The sequence below is a fragment of the Chrysochloris asiatica genome, unplaced genomic scaffold (genome assembly GCF_000296735.1).
Source record: "Chrysochloris asiatica unplaced genomic scaffold, ChrAsi1.0 scaffold00053, whole genome shotgun sequence".
NCBI classification, from domain to species: domain Eukaryota; kingdom Metazoa; phylum Chordata; class Mammalia; order Afrosoricida; family Chrysochloridae; genus Chrysochloris; species Chrysochloris asiatica.
This window is the reverse complement of record NW_006408571.1, coordinates 16,385,576-16,397,622: the sequence shown is the minus strand read 5'-3', so window position 1 is coordinate 16,397,622 and position 12,047 is coordinate 16,385,576. Positions and strand designations below refer to the sequence as shown.

At 45.4% G+C, this 12,047-nt stretch overlaps 1 protein-coding gene across 1 annotated transcript in view; it reads right to left on the bottom strand.

Annotated features, from left to right (window-relative positions):
* The window catches only part of TMOD1 (tropomodulin 1), a 69,676-nt gene that overhangs the window by 33,263 nt on the left and 24,366 nt on the right, over positions 1-12,047 (bottom strand). Inside the window, exons 2-3 of the mRNA XM_006863136.1 lie at positions 9,184-9,340; positions 2,874-2,993 (exon numbers count right to left, since the gene is read on the bottom strand). Coding sequence (XP_006863198.1) covers positions 2,874-2,993; positions 9,184-9,340 — 277 coding nt within the window. The remainder of the gene's footprint in view (positions 1-2,873; positions 2,994-9,183; positions 9,341-12,047) is intronic.

Sequence of the window (12,047 nt, the reverse complement as noted above, 5' to 3'; positions counted from 1 at the left end):
AGACAGTTCCTCCCACAGCACCTGGGCCATCACTGGTGGTGAGCCAATGTTCAGTCCCTCCTTCCCCAGAGACACTGCTGCCTTTGAAATGGCTGATAGGAAAGAGCCGACAGACAAGTCTAGCCAGTTAACCTTGTGTGGCCTTACAACCGCTGTGCTCCCCTGGACATTGGAACATGAACAGATAAAAAGAATTAATCAAGTCAACAAAAATAAAGAAAAATAGCTTCAAGAAAGCAAGACAGAAACTGAGCACAATATTGTAGTTCCATATTGTCACCAGAGCTGGTGGTTCTGCTTCTGACAGCGAGGTCATTTGATAATCCCTCTGAGTCGCATCATGAGGGGAGTGACATCATGCAGGGTCATGGGAGGAGAAGGTGCAGGATGAAATAGCTCCAGGGTGAGACACCGGGGCGATGCAGGACACAGGCATTACCCACCTGTCACTGCACAGAGTAACCTGGAGCCCACGGGCCCCCCCACCTTGAAATATATTAACATAGGGTCCAGTACAAAGTAGGGGAGACCTCGTGGCACTGTAGGATAAGCACTGGACTGCTAGCTACAAGGTCAGCAATTCAAACCCATCAACTATTCCACAGAAGAAAGATTCAGCTTTCTGCTCCTTAAATATTTATCGCCTCAGAAACTCATACAGGGTCAAAATGAGTCAGACGGGATTCTATGACTGGGTTTTAATATGACCAAGAGTGTGTGGCTTCTGAAAAAAAAAACAAATCCCTAACTGCAAAGGGATCACAGTGGCTCTATAGAATAAGCACTGAACCACGAACCACAAGGTCAGCGGTTCAAACCCTGAAGAAAGATGAGATTTCCTGTTCCCACAAAGATTTACAGCCTTGGAAACTCTATGCAGGTTCCCTGTGAGCCAGAAATGACTCCACGGCACTTAACAACAGCAACGATTATAAAACAAACCAGGTTCCTTAAGTGTTCTGTTTCCATTTGGGGGAAATATTCACTGTTTCCGTACTTCCAAGTGGAAATGAAAACCATTCTCTCTCAGTCCCGTCACCCTTTGAGCCAGTGCCATTTGTCCTCCCTGCATTTTCTATCCAGAAGAAAGTGTTGCCTAAACACAGGGTCTGCACACCTGCACGCCCCCATTTATTGCTGAGTTCCTGGAGCTTGGCTTTGGTAGCCACCGTCCTGAGTCACCCCTCGCACATAGCTGATTGTTGGATTACAGCTTACACCTGCTCACAGCACCCACGAGAAGCAGGAGGATGTGATGAGCAGAAGACAGCTGGAGTCAAGTCCTCTGGCACTACTGGAAGTCTGTCCTGGCCTCTGGCCTTGCATCCATACCTGGGAGTTTCCTCCGCCGTCCTGAGCCCCATTCTGTCTCCTTGGCTTTTGCCCTGGATTCTGCCCACCTGGATTTGACCTTGGGCTCCCAGCCCATTGTGGCTAACTGGCCTTCATGCTGGCTCTGCTCCATTTCCATGACTCTCCTCTGGAAGGCTTCTACCTGGCCCAAACACTTGTGCCTCAGAGCCCCAGGCTCCTGCCCCTGCCGTGCCCTCTGCACAGAGCTTTAAAATGCTATGGTGCTCACCCCTCTCCACCTAGCGTGTGCGTTTTACAGAACTTCAGACCTTCAGGTGTAACTATCTCCACCTGGGTGGTCTACCCACTGCCATCAACTTTCAGTTGATTTGGATTTACATTGGCAGAGATTCCTCTGTCTCCCATGGAGAAGTTGGTGGGTTTGAACCACTGACCTTATGATTAGCAGCCCAATACCTAACCTACAGGGCCACCAGGTGAACTATAGGCCCTAAACTGATCTGAGCATTTCCCCTAATCTTGCTCCTTGCATCCTCACCTTAATGACTGCCATCATCCCCCTCCCCGCCCCTCTCCCACCTCTCTGTCTCTGTCTCACCTCTCTGTCTCTGTCTCTGTCTCTGTCTCTCTCTCTCTCTCTCTCTCTCACACACACACACACACACACACACACAGAGTGTCTGCAGTCAGAAGCATCAACACCTGCCTGGACTCCTTCTCACCACCTGTCAGTCACAACAGCCCTTTGTTCCTCTCCCTGCCCCACAAGCCTTGAGTCTCTCCCCTGACCACCCTTCTGCCCTCATGCCAACACCTAGGGGGCAGTGAGTAGCTCCTTCAGGGTAAAAAGACCACCCACCCTCAAAGACAGGGGGCCATAGCACAAAGGGGAGCATCTGTGGTATGTGATGCGGTCAGAGTTTGGTCCTCAGCAGACCTGGAACACAGTGTGCGTGGGGTAGGAAGAAACAGTTGAAAGGAGGGAAAGGTGGCAGGAAGAGTTCTGAATACCAGGCCCCAGCCACTGTCTGGTCTTTGGAGGGTTGTCTGTGAAGGTCATATGGGCACACACAAGGAAACAGAAGGAGTTGCAGTCATGTGTGATATTTACTGGGAGAGCCCCTCAAAGTCTGGTTCCTAAGCTGACCACAGACAAAAGGCAAGGTTGTAAAAACCAGACTGGAAATTCCAGGAGTCCTTTGACTGTTCGGCTCTATTCTCTCTTCCCATGGACTTGGCAGGATTAGAGAGAGGCACATGGTGAAGGCCTCCCATGCTGGAACACTTCCTCTCGGGGACATGTCCACATCCCTCTGGGATGGCTGCACCCACATCAGATGGCTCCTCCGTGTGGTGGGAATAGAAGGTTTGGGTGCTTTTCTCTCTACCCACCTCATTTTGGTTAAAATGGATTTCTATTTGGACACTTTTGATCTCTTCTAGTCCTTGTTAGGAAATACAGAGGGTGTTCATGTTGGACTAAATCCTCAAGAGTTCCCCGAATTATGCAGGCAAACCCCTCCTGGGGTGTGTGTGGAAGCTTCTGGAATGCCTCTTACCTGCAATGTCACAGAGCTCTGCGTCAGAGGCGTTTGCTAAGGCTTCCTCCAGTTCTGGCTCCAGCGTCACACTTTCTAGCACGGGATCCATCGGCTTCTGCTTGGGGACCCAGACCTTTCCTGCAAACACACGGGGGGAGGGGGGTGCCCATGAGCATGCAGCTGTGATGGGCATCATTTGGATGTCCTGGCAGGGCCCACATGGCTGCCTGACGGCTTTGCCCTCTGAGAATTGGAACTAGGGATCTACAATAAAGCACTCTTCACATTAGGAAAGAATGTCATAACTTGGTCAAAGCAGACCATTCTCCATCAAAAGCATCAGCCATGATACTAAATAACCTGTAAGTAGGGAGAAAAAATGTTTTAAAAAAGAAATATATAATAGAACATAAGAGTCTGAGATACCTTAATTAAGAGTTCTGATACTAAAGAAAACTTTGGAAAAATTTCTCTTTTTAACCTGAAAATATACCTCTTATTGACTTTCTGCTTTGGAAACATTTCTAAATAAAACAAAATACACTTATATTAATAGAGGAAGAATGGGAGCAAATTTCTATCCCTGCTTTAGCAAAGACGTAGACATGTAGACCGACAGTATTGTGTGCACTAGTCGGAACTGTGGAAGAAGTTATGGTGACCATTCAGTGGAATTCCATTATAAAGATACTTATTAAATAAGAATATGCCCAAGACAAAATGCATGAAAAATCAAGTTACAAGTAGCATGAACTCTTTAATTCCATATATGAAAAATTATAGATGTTGTTGTTATTGTTGTTATTAAGTGCCACTGAGTCGGTTCTGACTCATAGCAGCCCTATATAGGGTTTCCAAGGCTTTAAATCGTCACAGGAGCAGAAAGCCTCATCTTTTTCCTGAGGAGTGGCCGGTGAGCTCGTACCACCAACTTTGTGGTTCACAGTCCAGTGCTTATCATACAGAGTCACTATGTTTCCTATTAATGTAATAGATACATTATCAAGTGTTTCCTTTATGCCAGGCAGGAGTCCTGGTGGCTCAGTGGGTTAAGCATTGGACCACTAACCCAAAGGTTGGGGATTTGAACTCACCAGCTGCTCTGAGGGAGAAAGATGAGGTAAATATTGCAGTCTTGGAAACCACTTCTACTCTGTTCTATGGGGTCACTATGCATCCCAAACAATTCAATGGTAGTGAAGCTTTACAATGTGGTGGAAAGAGATAGATAAGAAGCAAGCTTGTAAAGATATCAGATGGTGTTAGTGTCAGGCTGGGATATGGGTGACGTGATGGGGAGTGTTTCACTGAGATGATGACCTATGATCTGGTACCTGGCTAAAGTGAGGAGATGAGCCAGGTGGCCATCCCAGGGAAAGGCAGAGACCCTGGGGTCAGGTTCCAGGAACAGCAAGGAGACAGGTGTGGTTCAGGTGGAGGTAGAGAAGGAGGAATTAGTAGGAAATGGGGTCTGAGAGATTGGGGGGGCAGACCCCATAGGGTCCTGGAAGGCACTGGTAGGACTTGAGCTTTTACTCTGAGATGGGAGGGTCCTAGCAGGGGCATGCTGTGAGTGACTGAAATGTACAAAGCCTCACTCTGAAAGAAAGGGCAGGGTGAGGATGGAAATAGGGAGATATGGATGGAAGCAGGGAGACATGGGAGGCTCCAGGTGACAGAATACAGCGACTTTGTGGTGGGTTGGAGCAGAGGAGGTGGGGAAGGAGCAGGAAGTCCAGAGAGAAATAACCAGAAGGAAATTCACTCAAGTGGGATCAGTGGAGAAAATGACTGTGAATGGCACTGCTGTTAAAATTGTGTGCAGCAAATTCTCTACAGTTCTCTACAGACGTAGAACACAGTCACTGGGGACAAAATCTATCATAATCTCCATCTTAGTATCAGATTCCAGGAATCCAGAAACAAAATTCCTAAAAGTAGAATCAACTATGAAAAGAAGATTCAATGACCAAGAACATTCAATACGTATTTCAAACCTTGCAGCAGGTACCTCCAGAAAGGGTAGTGATTCTAAGATACTACTAGGGAAGGGCTGGGCTCCTTTCCTGCCTTCATCTTACTAGCTGGAATGTAGATGTGACAGCTGGCGCTTCAGCAACCAGATGGACCATAAGGACATATTGCAGGGATGGCAGAATGAAAACCTACCTGGGAAGAGCTTGGATTCCGGATGCTGAGGATTCCTAATCTGGTAGCTCTTCCAAGTGAAAGGAAACAAAACTTCCATTTTGATTGTTGTTGTTGCTGTTAAGTGTTGTTGAGTTGGTTCTGACATTTAGTGGCACTGTATAGAGTTTCTGAAGAGCAGCTGGTGAACTTGAACTGCCAACCTTGAAGCCCAAACAGACCTTACAGCTCAGCACATTAAGCCACAGCACCACACCAGGACTCCTCCATTTTGATTAAGCCTCTTTATTTTATTTTTTCTATCACACACAGCCAAATCTACTCCTAAGGATAAAATCCTCCATGGAGCTGTATTCTGATAGCCTGACTTGAATGAGAACAGCCTTCTACTCCAAATTCCCCAGGACTTTACACCTTTTTATGGCTCTGACCACATCCTGCCAGGTTTTGTGGAGACTAGAGTGATGTTTCCCTACAGCCTAGGCCAGCACCAGGCCTAGTGTGGGGCAAGTGCTCAGTGGTGGTTGGAATGAATGGTCCTGAATCTGCCAGTTTGGCCTGGAGGAGAGCCTCCTTTCCCATACCCTCTGTTGAGACTTCATTTAATCAACTACAAGGACTCTAACAATCACCATTTACATCTTAATATTAATGATGAGGATGAGGATAATCATGCAGAACACTTTGGGCTTGTGTTAGGGGAACGACACACATTCTAGCCATCCTCCTGGGGTCAGCCTGGTTTCTCATGAAGGCAGCCAGCGTTCTGGGAGGCTGAAGAGCGCTAGGTGAGTCAGCATTCTGGAGTGGAGTGGTAGGGTTGGTTTGCACACGTAGGTCTGCTGCTGACTCTCTTCTAGACTCACTTTCCCCATTTTTCAAATACATAGGTGGGACCATGGGACTTTTAAGGTCTGGTGAAATACAGTCTTTTGTCTTGATCTGCAGCAAAGAAATCACTCCTCATGGCGCAGGGCTTAAGTTATGATCTCTGATGCCCACCCTCTCACACTGGCGCACACAGTCTACTGTTACCTATGCCCACCACCTCTTCCCCCACGACCCCCTCAGGATGCCTTGGATACACAATCCCTCCACAATTCTTCAAGCCAGGGGCCGCTGTGGCCCCTCTGACCTTCCAAGTTTTATGTTAAAACCTGGACTGAGCTCCAATTCCAGGGTTGGAGTAGCTCAAAGTCCTCCCACAACATCCTCTGATTTGCTTTTTCCATTTAGTATTGAGTAAGTAGCTACTGGCGTGGCACTGTAGGATCAGCACTGAACTGTTAACTGCAAGGTTGGCGGTTCAAACCTACCAGACGCTCCTTGGAAACCCTATACAGAGTTGCTATGAGTTGGAGCTGACGCTACAGCACTTAACAACAACAAAGCTACTACTTTGTGCAGGGCACTGTGCTAACATAACAGGGACACAAAGATGAAAACTAGATAGGGACCCTCAGTTCTCACAGCAGGGAAAACCAAGCTGACTGAACATAACTGGACAACAATTAGAACTATGTGCTAGTTCAACAAATGGATTGAGTGTACTCAATGCTACATTAGGAATTTATTAGCTACTGATAACAATGAAAGACAGACAGGGTCCTTGCACCCATGGAGTTTTTATTCTAAAAAAGAAACATACAAGGTTCATTACACATCTGTTGAATTTTAGTTCATTAATTCATTCAACCACTCTCTGCTGAGCCTTACAGTATACCAGGCCTTGTGGGGTCCTATGTGAGCAAAACCAGTGCAAGTCCATGCCCTCAATGAGAAAGTATGAATTGACAGGGTCATACTTTCACTAGAGGCTCCCGAGATGGAAAATACCGGAGGGAGAGACAAAGGGGGAGGCGTATACTAACAAACAACGTATTTGAAAGAGAAGACAATACAATAAAGACCCAACTAATACTTATATGGCACTGTGGGTTAATGCACCAGACTGCAAAGTCGTTTGAACTACAGGGCTGGCAGTTTAAGCTCACCAGCTGCTCGTTGGAAACCCTGTACAGGGTTGCTATGAGTCAGAACTGACTAGATGGCACTTAACAACAACAACAATACTTACATGTCTAGAGTCCTGGTGTGGCGCTGTGAGATAATGCATTAGACCACAAGATTAGTTTGAACCACAAGGTTGGTGGTTCAAATTCACCAGCTGCTCCTTGGAAACTCTATACATGAACTGATTTGACCTCACTTAACAACAACAGCAACACTTACATAGCACTCACTGCATGCCAGATATCATACTAAGCATATCTTAGCTCACTTAATTCTCATAACCTCATAGTGGGTTTGAACCACTGACCTTTTGGATAGCAGCCTAACAATTGTGCCACCAGAACTCCTTACAACCTCATGAGGTTGGTAATAATTTCCATCATCCCAACTTTATGGAGAAGGAGACGGAGGCATGACAGCTATAAATATGTACTCACGCTCATACAACTAGTAATCGGTAGTACAGGATTAGAACCAAAGTATACAGAACTCAGGCTGTGTTCCTAACCATTCCACCTCTTAAAGGGGAGTCAAAAATAGCCATGAAGACAGCATGGAGCCAGGCAGAGGGACCAGCATTCCAGGAGGAGGAAATACATAGAACAGTCCTGCAGAAGAAAAGAGCTCGAAGTGTCTGTGAAGCAGAAGGAAGACCGTGTGGTGTACAAGGGCGAGCATGGGGCAAGATAGCACAGTGGTTGGAGGGCAGTGGGAGATTCTGAAAGGTGGCTAGTCTGTTCCCCAGACCCTTCCAGGTGGCTTACCTGGAGCTGAGGTGGACGACTAGGAGAGACAGAGAAGAAAGAGATATAGCAGAGAGAGGGGAATGTGAGAAAGCATGAGGGTAGTTAGGGTATCTCTTAGCAGTGCTGGTGTGGCACTGTGGGACAATGCAGTATACAGGGTCGCTATCAGTCGGAACCTACTCAACAGGGTATCAGGGTATCTCTTATCACTGCTTTGCATGAATAATTCTTGTAAGGCCTGTACCGGAATATCATTATCAACAGCTCCCTCTTTCACTCTCAAAAATATCTGTTGTTATCTCCACTGAGTAGTATCCAATCTGTCTAGGCGGGGCTGATGAAAGGAAATGCGGATAGGTCTCTTGTGATACAATAGTGAATAATTGTTATCAGGACTGATTGTGAGGGTTGGAAATGTAAAGGTAGATATTTTTTAGCAAGGAGGGGAGTGATTAACTTTTCAGTCTAGGAGCAGAGGTCCCTGGGACCATCAAGGGAGAAATGCAGAGAGCGGGACCCTACCCAGAGAAGCAGTGATGCCTGAGATGGAGGCAGAGACGATGACGTGGAGAGATGGAGCAGCTGGGGACTTTAGACTCAGAGAGGGAGAGGGGCTGCGTGCTGACAATCGGGGGGGAGGCTTGTAGTGTATAGCCTTTGGTTAGTTGATGATGCATAGAGGGGATTGTAACCATGGCAATGAAACGATATACGATAGGATGAATGTAAAACTAATGTTCTCCCCTGTAAACTATCACATAATTCACAATAAAACATTAAACAAATATATATATATATATATATCTGTTGTTGTTGTTAAGTGCCTGACTCATAGCGACCCTGTAAGGGGTTTCCGGGAAGTGGCTGGTGGGTTTGATCACTGATCTTGTGGTTAGCAGTCCAGTGCTTATCCTGCAGCACCATACCATGACTTCTGATTTTACATGTGTGTGCAAAAGTGTCTAGGTTTGCACATTAAGTAATCAGGACCCCCTTAGTAAAGGAGATTTCGATTTTAGATTGCTGGTCTAGATGGATGGCTATAACTCCTCAGTCTCCCAAGAATCTTCACTGAATCTACATCATGCATCAGGGCTTGCAGGGTTGGGTTTGTGAGTTTTGACCAGACAAGGAGACTCAGTCACATCTGACCCAACGCTGGGTCTGGCATACAGTTAGCACTCAGTGAATACACAGGGAATAACATACAGTGAAACCTGCAAAAGCCAGAACTCAGCAGAACTGCCTTGTTTTTCTGGGTCTTAGCGTTTTCCGCCTTTGACAGGTCTTACCACTTTCTTATTGCTCATTTTAGTGGAAAATGGTTTCATTTTCCTGTTCAGACAGGTATCTGCCTTACACAGGTTCTAGTTTTCAAAGACTTTACTGTATGTATTAACAAAAGCAACATTGCGCAATACCTCGTTTCTCCCCTGTGTAGGGGACCAGATCTTCTCGGTCCTTAAATTCCTTTGCTTGCTTTTCCAAGTGATCCAAGAGTTCCTCTCTTTTAAAGGGGCCTGTGGGCGCCTTGGTGGTCTGATCCTTCTGCCTCATGCCTGCTGGCAGCAATGCATTCTACAGTGGAGGTGTGGGGACAGGAGAGAGAGAAAGAGAGCTGTCAGCTGCTGAAAACGCGGATTTCTATAGAAACTCATCACTGAGCAACAGGGACCTGAGAGTTCACTGAAGCAATCCAACTGCCACTTCTTACATGTAAGGAATCTGAGGACAAGGGACTTGCCCAAGGTCACTATTATGGATTGAATTGTGTGTTATAAATCCTAACGTCTAAGCCTGTGGTTTTGAGTCCATTTGAGAATGGGGTGCCTTTATTATAGGCAGGATTCCTGTAAGGTGTGTTTTGAGTCTTTTTATCTGGCTATCAAAGAGATGAAACACAAGCTAGTAAGCAGAGCTGGGGAAAAGAGATGCCAGGCCATGTGAGCAGAAGCTCAAAGACAAGGATGTTCCCCCAAAGCTGACACAGAGAGAAAGCTTTCCCGAGAGCCAGCACACTGAATTCAGACTTCTAGATTCCCAAACTCAAAAAAATAAATTTCAATTTGTTAAAGCCACCCAGTAGCAGTATTTCTGCTGTAGCACCACTAGATAAAACAGAGAGTCACACAGCAGATGGGGTCAGAGGTAGGGTAAGATTCAGGTCTGTCTCTGCCCCTGCAGTGTTTGCAGCCTTGATGGTTTTGAAGGCAAAGTGTGAGGGGACAGGGCAGCTTACTGGGTGCTGAATGCAGAGCTGGGGGCTTCAAAACATTTGTGGGGAAAAAGTCATTATTGTTTCATTCCATTTTCCCACAAAGTTTCTAAAGTCCTTGCATACTACTAAGTTGGTATTTGGACACATGGAGATTTTTACAGCAACTGTGCATAAAATGTTTAGAAGGGGAAGAAACCAAAGAGTTTGAGTTATAGCCCTGCATGCAGAATTAGACAGCACAAAAATTAATCAATGAAAAAGAATAAGCTAGAAAAAAAGGTTGAACAGAACCATAGGGTGGGCAAGGTGTGTTTTTAGGCTGGGGATCAATTGTTAAATGGAAAACCAATTTGCTCAGCCAACTTTCACCCAAATGACAATAAAAAGCAAAAAAAAAAAAAAAAAAAAAGATCCTAAGGGGTGGGGTGTGTGTTTTGCACAATACCAAAACTCACCAAACCTATGGCCATCAAGTCAATTCTGACTCATAGCAAGCCTGAATACGATTTATGAGGAGTCCTGGTGTGGTGCCACTCCTTGGAAACCCTACACAGGGCCACTTTGAGTTGAAACCGACTCAACAGCACTTAACAACAACAACAATCTTTATGGGAGCAGAAAGCTTCATCTATCTTCCATGGAGCCACTGGTGGGTTTGAACTACTGACCTTGAGGTTAGCAGCCCATTGTTTATTCTACAGGGCTCCTTACTTTACTAAAGAACAAAGGATAATATATAATTGGCCCGTAAAACACCTATACGTTGTCCTGGAGTAATTGGAGCCATATAACGTTTGTTATTGTTAAGTGCCATTGAGTGGGTTCCAATCCATAGCAACCCTGTATTTAGTTTCTGAGGAGCTGCTGGTGGATTTGAATCACTGACCTTACAATTAGAAGTCCAGTGCTATCATACAGTGCCACACTAGGACTCCATATATAACCTTTGTTGTTTTTAAGTGCCAGCTAGTCAGTTCCGACCCATAGAGACCCTGTATAGGGTTTCCGAGGCTGTAAATCTTTACGGGAGTAGAAAGCCTCATCTTTCTCCTGCGGAGCAGCCCGATTTGTAACCACTACGCTACCAGAGCTCATATAGCCTTTAAGGGTCAACAAAAAGAAAGAACCACAACTAGATGGATTGCTATAGTAGCTGCAACATGGGCTCAAACACAGCAATGATTGTGAGGTTGGCGCAGGGCCTGGGCAGTGTTTCCTTCTGTTATACACAGGGTTGCTATGAGTTGGAATCGACTCAAGGTATCTAACAACAACAACACACTTTAAGGTGCTTAAGTGTCATGCTCCCAGCCTCAAAATGCACACAGGGTAATTACTCTTCTATCAGTTTGTAGTACTGTGGTGGCTTGTGTGTTGCTGTGATGCTGGAAGCTATGCCACCGGTATTTTAAATACCATAAGGGTCACCCATAATGCAAAGGTTTCAGCTGAGCTTGCAGACTAAGACAGACTAGGAAAAAGGAGAGGGAGACTACTTCTGAATGGTTAGCCACTGAAAATCTTCCGAATAGCAGCAGAACACTGTCAGAAATGGTTCCGGAAGATGAAAACACTATGAATAGCACCAGAATATTGTCAGATTTACTGCCAGAAATGAGTACCTCGGGTTGGAAGGCACTCAAGATATGACTGGAAAAGAGCTGGCTCATCAAAGTGAGTTGAAAGTGATGACTGGAATGAAGTAAACCTTTTGGGATCTTCATTTACTGATGAATCACAACTCAAAATGAGGGAAACAGCTATAAGCATCCATTAATAATCAGAACATGGAATGTACGAAGTATGAATCCAGGAAAATTGGAAGTTGTCAAAAGTAAAATGGAGTGTATAAAAATCAATATCATAGGTATTAATGGGGTGAAATGGACTCACTAATTGATCACTAATTATTAGTCATTTTAAATCTGACAATCATATTGTTTACTATGCCAGGAATGACAAATTGAAGAGGAATGGTGTTACATTCATCATCAAAAAGAACATTTCAAGATCCATCTTGAAGTACGATGCTACTGTGATAGGATAAGATCCATACACCTACACTAT